The 19,821-nt window shown below is 45.6% G+C and overlaps 2 protein-coding genes across 2 annotated transcripts in view; both read left to right on the top strand.

The window, feature by feature from the left end:
• Nucleotides 1-19,821, top strand: part of MTR (5-methyltetrahydrofolate-homocysteine methyltransferase) — a 63,302-nt gene continuing 43,481 nt past the window's right edge. The window contains exons 1-6 of the mRNA XM_086460959.1: nucleotides 1-22; nucleotides 5,724-5,935; nucleotides 16,978-17,067; nucleotides 17,890-17,959; nucleotides 19,107-19,199; nucleotides 19,292-19,398. Coding sequence (XP_086317085.1) covers nucleotides 1-22; nucleotides 5,724-5,935; nucleotides 16,978-17,067; nucleotides 17,890-17,959; nucleotides 19,107-19,199; nucleotides 19,292-19,398 — 594 coding nt within the window. The remainder of the gene's footprint in view (nucleotides 23-5,723; nucleotides 5,936-16,977; nucleotides 17,068-17,889; nucleotides 17,960-19,106; nucleotides 19,200-19,291; nucleotides 19,399-19,821) is intronic.
• On the top strand, nucleotides 10,068-11,851 carry LOC147415960 (uncharacterized). The gene is given in 4 exon segments (XM_086461830.1): nucleotides 10,068-10,449; nucleotides 10,452-11,106; nucleotides 11,108-11,463; nucleotides 11,466-11,851. Coding segments are annotated over 4 exon segments (1,779 nt in total).

The raw sequence follows: 19,821 nt of genomic DNA, 5'->3' as shown, positions 1-19,821 counted from the left end.
ATGGCGCCCGCGGGACCGGCGGGCGCCCACCCGCCGGGTAACGGGCGCGAGCGCTGGGGTGGTGGCGCGTGCGCGCGCGCACGGGGTGCGGGGTGAGATGGCCCCCGCCCGCCCACCCCCCACGGGCGGCAGCGGCGGGCCGGGGCCCGCCACGTGCCGCTGCGGTGGCAGCGGCCAGGCGGGGCCTTCCCGCCCACGGGCGGGGGGACGCGGGGACCCGCGGAGCCGCTCCCGGGAGCGGCGGGGGCTGCCGGGCGGCGTGTGAGGGGGCGGCGGCGGGCGCTGCGGTGGTGCCGCAGCAGGCGGGCAGCTCGCCCTCCCCTCGGCCTCTGGTGTTTACGTGGCGCGGTGCAGTGCGGTGCAGGCGGGGGGCGTCCGTAATTCGCAGCGTTTAACTTTCGGAAAAGCCGCGCTTGGCGTTTAAACGGGTGGCGCCGACGCGAAAGTGTGGTGTTGGTGGCGGCAGCGAATGAGGGCGCGTGTTGCGGACGGCTCCGGTCCCCTCGGAGTAGGCGTCACTCTGCCTCGGAGGGATCCGGAGGGTGCAGGGCCGCCCGTGCCGCCCCGCCGGGCACAGTTACGGCAGAAAAATAAAACCCAGCTGCGTGAGAGGCTGCCCCGTGGTGAGAGGGACTGGGTGTGCTCCAGCCGCGCCGGGGCGCCCAGCCGAACGGGTCGTTTCACGGCTTAAACAGCAGGCGTAGGCAGGGCAGCAGAAATAAATTAGCTGCTGATTGGCGTTGTCGGTCTTTTAAAATGGACGGTTCTGGTGGTGGCCGCTCTCAGTGGCGCGGCTACCTGCGGAGATCCTAAGCGCGTTCCCTTTCAGTCTTTGTGAGGGGATGCCTGCTGCTGAGCCTGGCCTTCAGCCCAGGCCTGCGCCCCTCCGCTCGTTGAACGGGCCCGCAGTCCTCCACCGCAGAGCTGCATGCTCTCCGTAATCTGCTCCTGCGGGCTGAGGTTTTTCCAGGTTCCTCTGGCAAAGGTGACCTTGACTTGCCCTTTCTCTGGTGCCATCTGGGGTCAAGCCCTGGCTAGCGACCGGCCTGCTGCTGCAGAACCGAATGGGTTTGGCTGAAATCGGAAACGTGAGAGGGTGTTTCACAGGAGCTTGAGAAGTGGTGGCAGTTGGTAGATGGGAGCAAAAGTTGTGTGCGGGAGGTGTTTGTGGAGCCCCACTGGACAGGCAGAAGGCAGCATGCGATGAGATGTATGTCTGGCAGTGACGCAGAGGGTCTGTGTTTGGGAGCGGGCTGTTGGGAGGCTGAGCAAAGTGCTTCTCCCTAGCCTCTCGGTGGCGGGGCATGCCACAAAGCGAGACCATGCTGGTCTGGAGGCCATTTTGTTTCCTCGTGGTACCTGCCTGCAATGAATATCTAATGGTATGCGGTGAACAGTTAATGTCAGGAGATGAACAGTTGTGGATGTAACACAGGGAGCTCCCTGAGACTGGGACTTGCGTGTTTAGCTAGAGACAATGGGCACAACTATCACGACTCTGTTACTCTGAGACTTGAGTGACTTTTGTGTTGTCATTTGCCTTTCAGGCTGACTTTGTGAATGCATTGGCTACACAAGTGTCTGTCTGTCTGTTGTGGAAGACCTGAATGGTTCTTAAAACGAGTGCTGACACAGAAAGTGTCAGCGAGGTGCCCAGAGGTACCCAAGGTGAGATGGTAAGATCTGATGCTTCTCCCTGTGAATAGGCAGGTGATCAGTACCTTAACAATAGGGTGCTGCTGCTCGTGGTTGTAGAGGACCTGTCTGCCATCTGTTGCTGCAGTTCATGAAACTCTTAATGTTGCCAGAGGGCATCCAGTTGAAGAAGATGTAGTTAATTAAACAGTGAGCAATGCTAATGAGTTGTCTGTGGCAGGCTGATAGCAGGAGCATCCTTTTTAGCTGCTATTGTCATAATTTCTGCATGCTGCATAATGATTTTTTTTTTTTTTTTTTTTGAGTGATGGAGAAACTCGTGCTTGGAGCTCGTGCAGGGCAGTGGTGGTTTGCTGAATCCGGATGTGCAAAGGCAGGGTGGTGCTTTGCCTGTTAGGAGGGACCCGGTCAGCCTAGGAGATAAGGGGCACTGTAAGTGCCTAGAGCTCCTTGCAGTTCTTCAGTTTGTGTGGTTTCACGTTAACGTGACGAAAATACTATAATACTGTCACAGCTGGGTTGAACCTTTATGAAAAGCTTTGGAGGCAACTTGTAATCCTTTATTCCCTTCCAAGTACTTGTATACCAGACTATTTTATACTAGGAATAAATTTTTAATAGATGTACATAAATAATAAAAGTCCCACCTTTTGAGAATCATTGCAGGCATCAGAAAAATGTGTTTTTAAGCAAATTGCAAGCCTTGAAGTCCTGTTTCTTGTGAAGAACATGCATTTATCCCTTCAATTCTGTGCATAGGGCCTGTATGTGGGTGGGGCTGGGATAAGGAGATGAAGGAACATTATCTTGTGTTATCCCCTGAGCTGTTTAGTTGCTACATTGTGAAAATGGAAGGTTACAGCTGGACAAAGCTTGTAGTTGCTAGTGGTAGAATGATGGTAGAGGTGAACAGCTGTACCAGCGGGACACCTTGTGTGTTATGCAAACTTGCTTGGAAGCATGTGCAAGGGGTAAAAGTTGTTGTAGCTGGTATAATTTCTCCTTCCCACACTACTACTCCCCTTGTTCATGTGGCCTCAAGCCAGAGTGGGGAAGTGAAGTAGGGTATGGGGATTTTTTGTTCTGCATCCTGTATCCCATTGACTTTTAAGCCAATGCTGTTGGGTGACTTTGGTTCTGTCTTGGTATGGTCTGTTAAACTAGTTCCAGCCCTAGACCAGTCTGTGGTAATGAGTGGGTCCTGGGTCCTGTTATCACTGCTGGGTTGCTACTGTCTCTATTACAGCTACAGAGGCAGTTTTTCTCTGCACGTTTCTGAATGGAAGAGGGAATCCGTTTCCCAAAGCTCACCAGTGATCTTTATAAAATAAATTTTTAATCAACTTCTGGCTGAGTGGTGGTAGGAACAGAGTTTGTAAACAAGAACAAAAGCAAAAAAAAAAAAAGGGGGCAAAAAAAAAAAAGAAAGAAAAGGCTGACCTGATTTTTCCCTGCTTAGGAATTTCTCTAAACATTTTTAATTTATTCTGTAACAAACACTTGCACCCTGTTAGTGCTGGAGAGCAATTATGTGAGTTGAATGCTGAATTAAGATGATGGCACTTATTTAGCAGAGCTGATTCCCAGCCTCCTCCCTTCCCCTTCTTTTCTCCCAATTGCAGAGTTCAGCACTTTATAGCATGGCTTTATGAATCGATCCTGTCTGATTTCTGGAATCTTTTTGGACCTGTCTGCAGACTTTGTTTCCAACTTGAAAATTGCATCGTCAGCCTGCCAGAGCATGGCTTCAAGTAGTGCAGGCTCCTAACAGGAGAAATGTCAAGTGTTTTCCATAGCAAGGGCAGGTAAATTGAGTTTTGGTGGGCTTGGAGCTATGCCATCCATTTCTCAGATGTAGACTCTGTGTACCTCTGGCACTGACAGCCACCTTCATGATGCCCACCCTGTTTCCTGCAGCTTTTTGAGATGCTGCTGAAGAAGCACGGATTTGGAAAGCTGCTTCAGAATAAAGCGCTCTCAGAGCTGGGAGCAGAGATGAGGCAGAAGACAGTGCTCCTGGGAGCAGAAAACGGTACGCTGAAGCTGCATCTATTCAGTGAGGCAAGCTGTAGAGAAAGCAAAACAGACTACGTGAGGCTTGGTTTTAAAACCAAGCTGTAAATAAACCTTTCTTTGCTTCCCAGCGTGTGTGAGAAGATAGTTGGGAAGCATGTATATAGAAAGGAGGGCTGGTTCTGGAAGCACTCCGATGGCTTGGCTCAGCTGTCTGGGCTGCAGCTCACGCCATCAAGGAGCGGACTTAAGAGGCTGCATTAAAGCAAAAGCAAGCTCTAACGTGTGTCTTGTTGTTGTAGCTCTTGCAAGGCACGTGAGTTACGCTCCGTAGGAGTCTGCATTGCAGATGCACTTTCAGATACAATTTTTTGTGTCTTGCTTCTCGAAGCCTTTAGCTCAAGGACTGATTGTGTTTTCATGAATAATTTGATGGATTAACGTGAGTAGGTTTAAGCTCTTATATAAGAACCTGCTGAGCCCGCCTGTGTGGTGTTAAAACTTCCAACTTTGAAACGAGGGTGGCTTGCCTTTTAGTATTTTAATCTCCCTTCAAATACTTCATACTTGTTATAGAGCAGATTTTGTTTGGCTTATCTTCTTGCTCAGACTACGTCTGATTAGAGCTATTTTTCCGGAGTGTTGGTATAAATGTAACCTTCTAATACTTTATTCTTGGCCTCGTCTTCTCTCCAGCGTATTCTTTCTTTAACAGTACTGGTGTCAAAACAGAAGTTGCATTGCAAGAATGCAGAAGGAAAAAAGTGAAATCAGTTAGCAGTTGCCAGTGATTTTTAAATACTGCGGTGTTGTAATGAGACGTAAGGGTATTTTTTGTGCTTCAGAAGTCATTTGTTTTTACAAGTTTTTTGATGATAGTGCATAACTGAAATGGGAAACAGGTGTTTAGTCAAAGTGAGTAAGCCCAAGCTAAATGAAGGAGAGAGGTGAAGAGCAACACATTGTTTATCTACAGGGTTGTGAAAGATAAGTGGGGTCTGGCTCTTGTAAATTGGGTTTTTGGTGGAGAGGCTGTTTGATTATTGTGCTATATGCATGTAAGTGTATCTTCATTCTGAAATGATTCTGTGCATTCTAAAGAGGAAAACTAGGATTAGTTTTGTTGGGATTTTGAGGGGTTTGTAGTGTGGGTTTTGGTTTGGTTTGGTTTTTTTATGTCTCAGGTTATAGTTTTGGCTTTTTTAATGTTTGGGATGGGCTTTGTTTGGGATTTTAAAGCATTACAATACTGCATCTTTGTTCCTAATGATAGGTCTGAAATTTATACGGTTTTCTGTTTCAGTCACTGTTAGGCTTACCCTGTCCACTGTCTTATAATTAGCATGTGATTTGCCTGATTTGTTTTCTTCTGGCATTGTTGCATAGCAGAAGATGATCTTGCTGTGTTTGTGCAAAAGAAGGTAAACCCTGGCTATTAGCTGTTGGTGTATCTTGGTGTTTGCTCACTAACAGAAGTACAAAATCATTATTTACTGCCCTAATCCTAGGAAGAGGTGAATTTGGGACTCAGCTGAAGGATTGTTTTTGCTTGCTCAGTTTGTATCTCTTTATCGTTATGACAGAGGCAATTAAAGTAGATTTTTTTTTAATGATGTTTACTAGTTTCTGGTTTGTCCTTGTGTACCACTTACAGTACAGTATCAGGTACCAAGGGGCAGCTCTGCATTGCTGTGCAAATGTTGCCGTGGTGGAAATTATCACACTTTCCAGTGTTGGAAACTGGTTTATGTAGAGAGTTTGGTGGTATATGCCCTTGTGAACTTTTGGTATCTTTTCTTCTGCAGCTGGCCATGTGCAGGTGGCTGTACTTAGGTGCAGGACCAATTGAGTCTAATTCTATTTCGATAGATGCAGCTGTTAACCTGACATCAGGTGATTGGAGCTGTAGGCGAAATATACCAATGATTGTTTGATTTCAGTAGAGGATTAGTTATTTTCTTCTGTTTCTTAAATGGTGAGAGTGCAGGTTGCACAAATGTATAGATACGGAATTTCAAAGCTGCTTAAATGTTGGTTTTATTTTCTTACAGTAGATACACAGAAAAGCATGGAAGATGAAATTGAATCACTTCTGCAGGAGCGGATAATGGTTTTGGATGGAGGCATGGGTACCTTGATCCAGCAACATGCTCTGTCAGAAGAGGATTTCCGAGGGCATGAGTTTAAAGATCATTCCAGGCCTTTGAAAGGCAATAATGACCTTCTCAGTATAACTCAACCTGATATAATCTGTGGCATACACAAGGTAGGTGGTTCTGATTTCTGTCTCTTGACAAGAAAAGGAAGGAGAATTTGGCCTCTGTGCTCCCCTTTTCCACGCTACAGGCTACTGGCTCTCCTGTGTCTTTTGGGGATAGGGAACAGAGTGGTAGGTAACCATGCGAAAAAGAATGAGCAGATTTGACTGTTCTGGTTGTGTTAGCACAGCATTCATGTCTTGGTTCCTGATGTCACCCAGGCAGTGTTGTTTTTAAATCCCTTTTTGACTTATGTCCCTGATGCATTTCTATTAATTGTAGGTTCTGATTTAGTTCATTTTTCTTTCCTTTTCTCCTCCTCAACCAGCACTTGAAATGCATCTAAGTAGGACATACCTGAATTCTAGATGTGTGTTTCTATATTTGTGTCTTAAAGAGCTGTTAAATGCGGCAGCCTGAAGCAGGCCTCTCCATAGTTAATGAGTTATATGGGCTTCCTAATGAATATATGTGCTTTCATATTCTCATTTTTTTCCCTAGAATATTGATGTGTTTCTCAGAGAATAAAACAGTCTAGGGTTGATCATTAGAATTTGCAAACAGATTTTATTATTTTCCTGTCTTAATAATTAAGTTAAAGACCAACTTCCTAAATCTTGTATTTCTTGAGTTGCAGGTATTTGTAGGTCTTGCTGTAATAAGTGGAACGTTTGAATAGCATTGCAGCTAGTTGATACTCAGTTGAAGCCTCACATCTATTCTGGGGTTTTCCAATTATTTATTAAAAAGATCTGTATTTCATTGATTAGAACCATAATTGGCTTAAGTTTGTTAAACTTGGTATGTATTCTGTGTTTTTTTATTTGCATTCTAACTGTCATTCTTTGGATTTTAAGAATGACGCGTCAAAAAGAATCGGAGGCTTTGACCTATAAACATTTTGAAAGGAAATATTTGTAGATTTGAGTTCAGTCCCCAGACTCAACTGAGGTGTAGCAGTCATGAACCTTGGAATTTATAATAGCTTGTGGTTTTAATCAGGTAAGCTGGTTTAATGGTTGAATTTTGCAGGTTTAACAGAGCAATAGTGGTATGACTTGAGAATGAATGTATTGAGTCAAACCAAGTAGCCTGCTGTCATCCCTCTAATGGCCAGCTGTAGGTGCTTTAGGAGGAGTGTAAGAATAGAACAAGTCTGTGGTGGTCCCCATGCTTGCAGCAACTTTTGGGTCAGGTGCTTTCTGAGCCATGGGTGGTGCCTTCTTATTTTATAGCTACCAGTGGTTATTTCTTCTGAAAATTGGACAGAACTTGAAATAGTAGATTAAAATATTTCTACAAAGTAACCGTAATCCCACTATATGTATGGTTGTTGGGTTGTTTGTTTGTTTTTTTTAATGGCCCACTGAGTCAGACCTCACAGATATCAGTAACTTGAAAAGTAAATGTTAGCTGTACCTTGTCTGGCAAAGTAAGATTCAGTGGTAAGAAAGGTGGTGTATTTTCAAAGGCAAAAATGATCTTCCTGCTTTGAGCATAGTATTTCCTTCTGTGGTGGTAGACAGCGAAGTTGAAGGGCTTTTGCTAAAATGAGAGATCTGAACTAAACAAAAGCTAGTATGAAGATGTACATACTTAACATCTTTCTTTAGTCTAGATTATTTTCAGAAACTTCATTGCTTGGTTATTAATGTACATGTAAGAACTTGTATATTTTTGTATAGCTATTTGTAGTTATTTCCATATGTATCCAGGAGGAGTTGAGAGAAAGCATATTAGTTTGCAGCAAAACATGCTTTAATGAAAATTTAGTTCTTTTTTGCTGTTGTTTGGATCCAGGCTTTATTTGGCTTGTTGAAACTGCTGAGCTCCTCTGCTTCTTACAGGAAAATCATAGAACCATAGAATAGTTTGGATTGGAAGGGACTCTTAAAGGTCATCTAGTTCCAACCCCCCTGCCATGCGCATGGACATCCTTAGCTAGATCAGGTTGCTTAGCACCCTGTCTAACCTGACCTTGAATGCTTCTAGAGATGGGGCTTCTACCGCCTCTCTGGGCAATCTCTTCCAGTGTTTCACCACCCTCCTTGTAAAAAATGTCGTCTTTATATCTAGTCTAAATCGACCCTCCTTTAGTTTAAAACAATTACTCTTTGTCCTATTGCAGCAGGCCCTGCTAAGAAGATTGCCCCCATCTTTCTTAAAGGCCCCCTTTAAGTACTGAAAGGCCGCGATGAAGGCTCCAGGGAGGGAGACCTTTCTTCTTCAGGATGAGCAACCCCAACACTCTCAGCCTGTCTTCATAGCAGAGGTGTTCCAGTCCTTTGATCATTTTTGTGGCACTCCTCTGGACTTGCTGCAACAGGTCTGTGTCTGTCTTGTGCTGAGGGCCCCAAAGCTGGATGCAGCACTGCAGGTGGGGTCTCAACAGAGCGGAGTAGAGGGGCAGAATCACCTCCCTTGACCTGCTGGCCATGTGGCTTTTAGTGCAGCCCAGGATACAGTTGGTTTCAGTATGGAACCTTGAGGGATGCCAGTTGTCACTGAACTCCATCTGGACTTCGAGCTGTTGACCACTACCTTCTGTATATGACCATGCAACCAATTCCTCATCCACTGAACAGTCCATCCAATTTAGAGGGAATGATGTAGTGGGGGACCATGTCAAAGGCTTTACAGAAGCCCAGATAGGTGACATCCGTAGCTCTTCCCTTGTCCGCTGATGTAGTCACTTCATCATGGAAAGCCACTTAGGTTGGTCAGGCAGGACTTGCCCCTGGTGAAGCCGTGCTGGCTGTCCCAAATCACTTCCCTGTCCTCCATGTGCCTTAGCTTCTAGGAGGATCTGCTCCATGATCTTGCCAGGCACAGAGGTAAGTCTGGCAGGTTGCTAATTCCCAGGGTCCTTTCCTCCCTTTGTGAAAATGGGCGCAATGTTTCCCTTTTCCCAGTCACCAAGGAATTCATATTATGGGGAGTGGCATGGCAACTACATCAGCCAATTCCCTCAGGACTCTGGGATGCATCTCATCAGGTCCCATAGGCTTACGTACATTCAGGTTCCTTAGGGGGTCATGAACCTGATCTTCTCTTACAGTGGGAGGAACTTTGCACCCCCAGTCCCTGTCTTGTGGCCCATCCACTTGAGAGGTGCAGGAAGAGACGTTACTAGTGAAGACTGAGGCAAAAAAGTTGTTGAGTACCTCAGCCTTCTCATCTATTGTTACCAGCTACTAGCTTGCTAGTCTTAAACATTAGAGGGATTATGCTTTCCTTGACCTTCCTTTTCTGGTTGACATACCTGTAGAAGCCCTTCTTATTATGCTTTGCATTCCTTGCCAAGTTCAGCTCAAGCTGTGCTTTGGCCTTCCTGACCCCCTCCCTACACAACTGGGCAGCATCCCTGTACTTTTCCCAGGATATCTGTTCCTGCTTCCACTGCCTGTGCAGTTCCTTTTTGCCCTTTAGTTTGACCACCAGGTCTCAACTCAGCCGTGCTGGTCTCTTGCCTTGTGTAATGGGTCTGCCTCAGATGCAGCCCTCACTGTGCTGTGCAGCGGTAGCTAGATACACACTAGTGTTCTGACTACTGCTGAGTAGGGCTCATGCAGCATCAAGGCTGTTTCCCCAACATTTCCCCAGTAGGCTGGGGGTGGGTAAAACTTGGGAGGGGATATAGCCAGGATAGCTGACTGAGACTGACCAGAGGGATATTCCATATCACATGATGTCTGCTCAGCAATATAAGCTGGGGAAAACAGGACGAAGGGGGGACCATTCGTTTCGCGTTTGTTGTCCGGAGCAACTGCTATGCGTACCGGAGCGCTACTTCCCAGAAAGTGGCTGGACATCACCTGCTGATGGGAAGTAGAGAATAAGATCTTTTGTTTTGCTTCCACATGCGGCTTTTGCTTCATTAAACTGTCTTTATCTGACCCATGTGCCTGTTGTTCTATTTTCTCTCCCCTGTCCAGCTGAGGGGGTGAGAGTGGCTTTGGTGGGCATCTGGCCAGGGCCAAACCACCACAGTCTTTTTGGCGCCCAATGTGGGGCACGATAATGGCAGTTTTGCATTAAGTGTGCTGTAGCTGTAGTAGCTATTAAGTGGCAAACTCCTACGCAGGTCACAGAGTTTGTTAGCTGAGATGCCTGTCTCTTTATTTTGCTCTGCTTGGGAACATGCTAGCACAAACAGTAGCTGTGTGCTTTGGTCTCACATTGATGGCTTTATTGTGCTGGGGAAACTATTTTGTGGGGAGGATGAAGGAGCTTGGGAGCATGCTAGCACAAACAGTAGCTATGTGCTCTGTCCTGGTATTGATGGCCCTGTTGTGCTTCAGGAGCTGTATTGTGGAGAAGATGAGAGAGTCCATCTCCCTCTCCCTACCTGAAATTGATGTGGATGACTTTGTTATGCAGGCTTCCAAGGTTGTCGTTCACCCTTATGTGAGTTGTTTAATACTACTTATTAATACTTTTGGCATGGTATGGGTTTTGTGGAATCTTGCATCATCCTGGTATAAGAGAAGACAGCTTTTGGGTCAGACAACACTGAAAGTGCCCTGAGGTGGCATGTGCCTGGGTGGCAGGGTGTGTGGAAGGATTTGGGCATATTCTTAGGATGGTTATCGCCTCCCATAACCTGGGACTTCACACCTGAACAGGCAAGTGATCCTGGCAAATTAACGCACCACCTGATAGAAAGGTGCCTTACCTACCCAATGAAAACCAGCAGCTTCGAGCTCTGTGTTGTGGCCTGGCCTGTGCCTATCGAGCCACAGTTCAATACTCTGAGGACTGTGGCTGAGGCAGGGACCCAAACTACATCTGAAGACACCATGGCTGAGACAGGAACACAAACAACAACTACAGTGATTGCCCCAGTAGTGAAGAAGAAACAGTGGGTAAGGAAATCAACAGGTCCATATCCTCAGTTAACAAGGGAGGAAGAAGTATCTGATCAAGAAGCCAGTCCTTCAACAAAGAAACCAGAGGAGGAAGTAAGAGAAATCAAACAGGAAGCGGAAACTACTCGGTCCTTAACCTCATCAGAATTTAGAGACGTGCGGAAAGATTACAGCTGCCAGCCGGGTGAGCAGGTTGCTGCCTGGATGATCCGATGCTGGGATAACGGGGCCGACAGTCAGCAGCTGGAAGGTAGGGAAGCCCAGCAGCTGGGATCCCTTGCTAGAGACTGGGGAATTGAGAGAGGAATTGGAAAAGACGGCAATTTGTAGTCTCTGGAGATGGCTGCTCTCAAGTGTAAAGGCAAGATATCCATTCAAGGAAGATCTTGCAAACTCACCAGAAAAGTGGACTACCGCAGATGAAGGCAACCAGTACCTGAAAGAACTAGCAGTGCTGGAAATCATCTACAGCAATCTGGACAAAGATGAAGTCCCCAAAGATCCAGAGGACGTCCGGTGCCCACGGGCCATGTGGAGGAAGGTGGTTCAAAGTGCCTCTGTGTCATATTCTAGCAGCCTGACTTCAATGTATTACCCAGATATGGATACACTAACTGTGGAAAGAGTATCTGCTTGGCTCCGAAACTGTGAAGAAAATCTGTGTACCTCATTCTTACGGGACAGCACCTTAGCTATCGGGGTGCCCCAAGAAGACAGTCCTCTCCTGTGCCGGTCAGAGGGAAAGGAAGCCCCGGACGTATGCCATGTGGTGCACTCTGGTTTTTCCTGCATGACCAGGGGGAGGACATGAAGTGGGGTGGTGAACCCACCTCCAAGCTGGAAGCCCATGTACGTGAACTGAGAGGGAAGACACCTGTTAAGAAGGGATCGCCCAAGAAGGGTGTCAGTGTAGTTTCTGCAAAGACACAAGAAGGCAATCTACGATCTCCCAGACATAGAAGAACTGAGATCACCTCCCTTGATCCTGGTGAGGGAACTTCTGGTCTGGCACTGCAAAGGTCAGACAGTGAATATTCTGATGAGGAGCAGGAATAGAGGGTCCCTGCCTTCAGCCAGGAGAAGGAAAGGGGTGACCGACTATACTGGACTGTGTGGATCCGATGGCCTGGCACATCAGACCCACAGAAGTATAAAGCTTTAGTAGATACTGGTGCACAGTGTACGGTGGTGCCATCAGGGTACAGGGGCACAGAACCCATCTGAATCTCAGGAGTGACAAGGGGATGCCAAGAATTATCTGGAGGCTGAGGTGAGCCTAACAGGGGACAAATGGGAAAAACACCCCATTGTGACTGGCCCAGAGGCCCCTTGTATCCTTGGTATAGACTTCCTCAAGAGAGGGTATTTCAAGGACCCAAAGGGATATCTAGGGGCTTCTGGTGTAGCCACTGTGAACACCGAGAAGATCAAACAGCTATCTACCCTGCCTGGCCTCTTGGAGGATCCATTTGTTGTGGGACTGCTGCAAGTTGAAAAACAGCAGGTGCCAATTGCTACCAGGACAGTGCACTGACGGCAATATTGCACCAACCGAGACTACTTGGCTCCCATCCATGAGTTGATTCATCAGCTGGAGAGACAAAGAGTCGTCAGCAAGACTCATTCACCTTTTAATAGCACCATATGGCCAGTGCAAAAGTCTGACAGAGGGTGGAGGTTGACAGTAGACTGTTGTGGCCTGAACGAAGTGACGCCACCATTGAATGCTGCTGTACCAGATATGCTAGAGCTCCAATATGAACTGGAGTTGAAGGCAGCAAAGTGGTATGCTATGATTGATAATGCCAATGCGTTTTTCTCAATTCCTTTGGCAGCAGAGTGCAGGCCACAGTTTGCTTTCACATGGAGGGGTGTCCAATATACCTGGAATCGACTGCCCCAGAGGTGGAAGCACAGCCCTACCATTTGTCATGGACTAATACAAACTGCACTGGAAAAGGGTGATGCCCCTGAACGTTTACAATACATTGATGACATCATGGTGTGGGACGATAAGGCAGAAGAAGTGTTTGAGAAGGGAAAAGTAATTCAAATTCTGAAAGCTGGCTTCGCCATAAAGAAAAACAAAGTTAAGGGACCTGCACAGGAGATTCAGTTCTTAGGAATAGAATGTCAGGACGGACGTCGTCATGTGCCTATGGAGGTGGTCAACAAGATAGCAACTATGTCTCCACCAGCTAACAAAAAGGAAACACAAGCTTTCCTAGGCCTTGTGGGGTTCTGGAGAATGCATATTCCAGGTTATAGTCAGCTTGTGAGTCCTCTGTCGAGTAACATGAAAGAAGAACTGTTTTGAGTGGGGCTCTGAGCAAAAACAAGCCTTTGAGCAGATCAAACAGGAAATAGCTCATGCGGTAGCTCTTGGGCCTGTCCAGACAGGACCAACTGTGCAACATGTACTCTACACTGCAGCTGGGGAGCATGGTCTCACCTGGAGCCTCTGGCAGAAAACATCAGGAGAAACCCGAGGTCGACCATTAGGGTTTTGGAGCCGAGGCTATCGAGTATCAGCAGCCCACTACACCCCGACTGAAAAGGAGATACTAGCAGCATATGAGGGGGTTCGAGCTGCTTCAGAAGTTGTTAGTACAGAAGCATCTCTCCTCTTGGCACCACGATTGCCTGTGTTACACTGAACGTTCAAAGGAGACATGCCTTCTACGCATCATGCAACCAGTGCTACATGGAGTGAGTGGGTAGCATTGATTACCCAATGAGCTCGACTGGGAAAACCCAACTGTCCAGGAATCCTGGAAGAAATCATGGACTGGCCAGAAGGCAGAGATTTTGGAGCGTTGCCTGAGGAGATGGCTCATGCCCAAGAGGCACCACCATATAATGAGTTATCAGAAGATGAAAGGCGTTATGCTTTGTTTACGGATGGATCCTGTTGTGTGGTAGGAAACTGTTGGAAGTCGAAAACTTCTGTGTGGAATCCCACACGACAAGTTATTGAGGCTGCTGAAGGAGAAGGCGAGTCGAGTCATGTCAGTTTGCAGAAGTAAAAGCTATCCAACTAGCCCTGGAGATTGTGGAGAGAGAGAAAAGTGGCCAGTACTCTCTCTCTATACTGATTCCTGGATGGTGGCTAATGCCCTATGGGGTTGGTTACAGCAGTGGAAGAAGACTAATTGGCAGCGCAGGGGTAAACCCATCTGGGCCGCTGCACTGTGGCAGGATATTGCTGCCTGTGTAGAAAACATGACTCCAAAGGTACGTCATGTAGATGCTCACATGCCCAAAAGCTGTGCCACAGAAGAACATCAAAACAATGAACAGGTAGACAAGGCTGCCAATATTGAAGTAGCTCAGGTGGACCTGGACTGGGAGCGTAAGGGTGAGCTATTTGTAGCTCGATGGGCCCATGAAACATCCGGACATCTAGGAAGAGATGCAACATAGAGATGGGCTTGTGATCAAGGGGTGGACCTGACCACGGAGGCCATTATGCAGGTTACTTATGAATGCGAAACATGTGCTGCAATCAAGCGAGCCACACGAGTAAAATCTCCCTAGAATAGAGGGCGGTGGCTGGGGTTTTGATATGGTGAGGCCTGGCAAATTGACTATATTGGACCACTGCCACGTACACATCAAGGCAAGTGCTACATACTCACCATGGTGGAAGCAACTACTGGTTGGCTAGAAACATACCCTGTAAACCATGCCACTACCCGAAACACCATCTCAGGCCTCAAAAGGCAAATTTTGTGGCGACATGGCACTCCAGAAAGAATTGAATCAGACAATGGGACGCATTTCCGAAATAACCTAATAAACACTTGGTCAAAGAAACTTGGCATTGAGTGGGTATATCACATCCCCTATCACCCACAAGCTTCTGGAAAGATTGAATTATATAATGGACTGTTAAAGACTATGTTGAAAGCATTGGGCTATGGGGCATGGAAGCACTGGGACACACATTTAGCAGAAGCCACTTGGCTAGTTAACACCAGAGGATCTGCTAACAGTCCTGGTTCTGCCCAAACAAAACCTCTGCATACTGTGGGAGGAGAAAAAGTCCCTGTAGTGCGTACAAGAAAGTGGCTGGGAAAGGGGTGTGGGTTGCTCCTCCCATGGGGAAAAGCAAACCCATTCATGGGATTGTCTTTGCTCAAGGCCCTGGGTGTACTTAGTGGGTAATGCAGAAGGATGGGGAGACCCGATGTGTGCCCCAAGGAGACTTAACCTTTGCCGAGAAGTAATTTGTGTGTTGTAGGAAAGTAATGTAGCAGGAGTGACCTGGACTGAGGAAGGGAGAGTTTTGCGAAGAACCAGAAGAGTACAGCGATGACCAAAACGAAGCTGGCACTGGTGCCCAACAATCGAACATACTGGTTCTCCTGTCCTGAATGCTCATCTTGACAGATGGGTCCCAAGTTGTAGATCTGGGGAAAAAAATAGACTATCTGTCTGATAAAGGACAAGGGATAGTAGTTAATGAGAATTTATAAATCTCTGTTGGCAATAAAGATAGTTTTAAGTATGTAGCTTCAGTTGTAAGTCTTGGTAAGAAGGATGTGCATTAAATTATGTGGTACCTGAGCATGACACAAATGGTATGGAATAAGGAGTGGATATTGTAATGGGTCTGCCTCAGATGCAGCCCTCACCGTGCTGTGCAGTGGTAGCTAGATACACACCAGTGTTCTGACTACTGCTGAGTAGGGCTCATGCAGCATCAAGGCTGTTTCCCCAACATTTCCCCAGTAGGCTGGGGGTGGGTAAAACTTGGGAGGGGATATAGCCAGGATAGCTGACCGAGACTGACCAGAGGGATATTCCATATCACATGATGTCTGCTCAGCAATATAAGCTGGGGAAAACAGGACGAAGGGGGAGACATTTGTTTCGCGTTTGTTGTCCGGAGCAACTGCTACGCGTACCGGAGCTCTGCTTCCCAGAAAGTGGCTGGACATCACCTGCTGATGGGAAGTAGAGAATAAGATCTTTTGTTTTGCTTCTACATGCGGCTTTTGCTTCATTAAACTGTCTTTATCTGACCCATGTGCCTGTTGTTCTATTTTCTCTCCTCTGTCTAGCTGAGGGGGTGAGAGTGATAGAGTGGCTTTGGTGGGTACCTGGTATCTGGCCAGGGCCAAACCACCACACCTTGCCTGCATGATTTCTTTTTTTCTTGCCTGAGACCTCTTGCGCTCTATGGAAAACGTCGCTAAAGATCTGCCAGCTCTGTTCTGGTCCCTTGTCCCTGAGGGCAGTTTTCCAGGGGTTGCTAACTCCTTAAAGAGCTGGAAATTTGCTTTCCTGAAATTTGGAGTCCTGACTTTACTCTGCCTGACCAATGTCCCTCAGGATGTGAACTCCACCAGTGCTTGATCACTGCAGCCCAGGCTGCTTCTAATCCTGATGTCACCAATTAGCTCACTTGCATTGGTGACCATCAGGTAAATCTTCGTGGTCACATCAGTATTTTTGACTTACTGGCACTTCAAATGTCTTAATTTTCTTGAATATGCCATGGTTCTCCTAAGGGTTAACCTGATCAAAAAGAGGCATTAAGGAGAGAGGAGGGTGACTGATAGACATTGTAAAAACACAGACTAGAATCTGCAGAAACATTTCAGTTTGCATTGTTTTCGCTTTACTTCAGTGGGAATTAGAGTCAAAATGGAGCAGAAGGCTTAATTGTTTTGTGAATCTGGGCCATTAGTTAAACTTCAAATGTGATCTGCACAAAACATAATTCTCCTAAGCTTGTATTCTGTCTTGGGATTGTCTTGTGCTATATGACTCCCTTCAGAATGTTTAAATCCTGTATTGTTTAACTGATACCTTTTCTGTGCCTGCCCACAGCAGCCCTTGCTTGCTGATGGCAATTGGACTATGTCCAACCATGTCCCTGTGCAAAAATCTAGGATGTGTTCCAGGTGCTGGACTCAGTGGTTGAGGTGACTATAAATTTCACCTGTTAATAGAAGGTATGGCTGACAATAAAACTTTGGAAATTGGTTACATGGAACACTTCCATTGCTTTGGTGCTGTGCCTTTGAGTAAGGCCTTCAGAGTTCAGTCTGCTTTGAATTAGGAGATGATTTGTGACTTTTTATCAACTAACTGAGGCAAAGTAGTTCGGTTGGTTTCATTCCGTATCTCAGTTCTGGAGGTCTTGGAGTTGTTTTTTCTTTCATGTCTTGCAGGAATACTTGCTGTCAGGTGCTGACATCATTGAAACTAACACTTTCAGCAGCACAGGAGTTGCGCAAGCAGACTATGGTCTTGCGCATTTGGTAAGAATGCTAAACTACTTACACATTAAAATATTAATCAAGATTTTTGTCTCAGCAGCCAAGATTAGCTTAGTCGCAGAGTCCATTGGTATTGTGTTTGCTGACTGCATGCTGCCTCTTGAGCCACGTGATGGAGTTGTAGCTCATTTCTACTGCTGTGAACAATTGTACTTGCTGTGTGTGACAGTCGTAGTGTGCGTTTTGTTGACGAAGGCACAGGGAATACCAATTTGTCCTAGATTTTGGTTGAACGTTCGCAGAATGTATCTGTTCTGTGAACAGGGATGTTTTACTTCATTCCTTCCAACTTACCAAATGCTGCAATGGAACTGCTTTTTGCCTGGGTGCTATTTGTGTGTTGTTTGTGCTGGTGTATGTAGAAGTCCTTTCAAGCTTGCATTTGTCATACCTGTTCACTATTATGTGGTGTTTTGAGAATTTGAGAAATATGTGAAAGAAAATACTTGGAAATATGCTACTTGAATAAAAAGTGAATTTAAAAGTTGGTTAATTTTGTCTTCAAATACTGTTCTTCAGCTTCTGTTGACTTCAGCAGAAGTGAAAGAAACGAAGAATGGAATTTTATGATTAGCAGCTATAGTCTGGGGTGTACATGGGATGAGACCTGCTGTGTAACTGTTGCTGAGGTGTATAGACCTGTTCCTTTTGAAGTTTTGTATTAGTGCTTGTATGTATTTTTGTGGGTTAAGGAGCTTTCAGAGCGTACTGTGAGCTACTGAATGGAAGTGTTGTGTTTCTTTCAGGATGAGTTATGCTGTACTGAACTAAAGGTTACTCGATAGTTTTCTGTAATTGTTCTAGGCATACCGGTTAAACAGAATCTCTGCACAGGTGGCCAGAAAAGCAGCAGATGATGTAACTGCTCAGACAGGTAAGCAATATTTATTTTAATTTCTTAGTCATTTGTGGGTTTGACTGTCTTGCTACAATCTTTGAAATGTTGCTATCTAGAGGATAGCTTGATGATTTACATCACAGGGATATAACTTGCAGACAGGCACACTCTCTTCATTTTAGGCACTGTAGCAATTTCACACCTCTATTCATACTACACTAATGTCAGCATGTTTGCAGGATTTGGTGCTTGGTGTGGCTGTGGGATGGCTGTCCTGTGCCTTCCTGTTTTACACTGCAGGCGTTATGCATCTTCCGGATGTATTTTCAAATTCAGCAGAGACTGTTGCAAGTTACTTAGGTTTGTACGGCGCAAATCTTTGTACTACAGAATTAGGATAGCTGATGGCCAGTTACTCCTAGTGTGAGTCTCGTGGTTTGACTTTACTCAACAACTGCTACTGGAATGTGCTTAGTATGTGACAGTCATCTGTAAATGTACAGTCTTTTATCTTCCAGGTTGTATGTGAGAGGGTTATAGTTCACTTACACTGCTGTAAACAGTGCTGTCTTTCAAAGACAAGTAATTTCCTCATGTATTCTGGCATAAAACTGTATTTCAAGTGAACAGTGCTGCTGCTGCTGTCCAGATAACACTTTACTGGTGTGATTCATAGTATGCAATAAAAATGTAAGATTTGAAATATGCCTTAAAAAAAAAAAAAAGCGGGGATTTTTTACGAACACATGCCAGAATATTCAAATCAGGTTATCTAGTGAAAAATGTCAGGGCAGTTCTGTGCTGTGCATTTAAAGTAACTGAATGCAGCTTCCTGTGTCAGAGACAAATGATACTTGGAAGAAAAATTAATTGAGCCAATTACCTTTTCGTAGATGTTCTTCTGGCTTGTGTGTTTACACTGAGCATCTTGTTGGATAGGATTAAAACAAAAAAGTCAGCAGTGCTGGGTAATCTTGTACTGATCAAACTCTTCATTTGAGACAGGAGTTTCCTGTTTTATAGTTCTTCATCTCTGAATAATATATATGTCTTGGTGTCCTTGGAGGTTTTTTACATTGAGATGGCTGTCATTGTAAAAGCAGAGGTAAATTGTTTTGTGCGTGGGATTTTTTGTTTGTTTGTTTATTTTAGTTTTTTTTCTTCTGTGTGTGTCTTGGTTTAGGAATTAGGAGATATGTTGCTGGAGCCATGGGTCCAACAAACAGGACACTCTCTGTGTCACCATCTGTGGAGAGACCAGATTACAGGAACATAAGTAGGTATTTGTAGCCACCAAGTTATTTAACTTAGGTGATGGTTTTGAAAGAGATACCTGCAGATGGAATTAACATAATTCCTGTTTCACAGCTTTTGATGAACTGGTTGAAGCCTATAAAGAACAAGCCAAAGGACTTTTGGACGGAGGAGTTGATATCTTATTAGTGGAAACCATATTTGATACAGCCAATGCCAAGGTGAGACTCCTGGAAAAAAAATACTCAGTAATATAAGTATTTGGTGTACTACCTAAGGAAATTCAACATAGTACTTGTAAGCGATCAGCTACTGCTTACTAAATACATGAAAAGATTCTTCAGTCAGTAGTGTACAGGTAGAATGTAAGGAGATGGTTTTTAATAAGCCTTTTCCAGAGGTTTTTTTTTTTGCTTTTTAATATGTGCCGTTAGTATCTTTTTGGCTGTCTGTGCCAGCTGTCTTTTTATTCCCAGGAGCTCTGCTGTGTTGCAAAACATCTCCAAATGCATCTGATGCTTGTATATTTCAGGGTAAGCATGTCTGTCCAAAGGATGCTTGTGTTGCACTCTGGAGAGGGAATGTCCAGTGTATCTGATTGCAGGTGTGGGAAGGCTTATAAGACAGTCCTGTTAAAATGTGTG

Source organism: Leptosomus discolor, chromosome 2, assembly GCF_034619465.1.
Source record: "Leptosomus discolor isolate bLepDis1 chromosome 2, bLepDis1.hap2, whole genome shotgun sequence".
NCBI classification, from domain to species: domain Eukaryota; kingdom Metazoa; phylum Chordata; class Aves; order Leptosomiformes; family Leptosomidae; genus Leptosomus; species Leptosomus discolor.
This window is presented reverse-complemented; position numbering and strand designations above follow the sequence as displayed.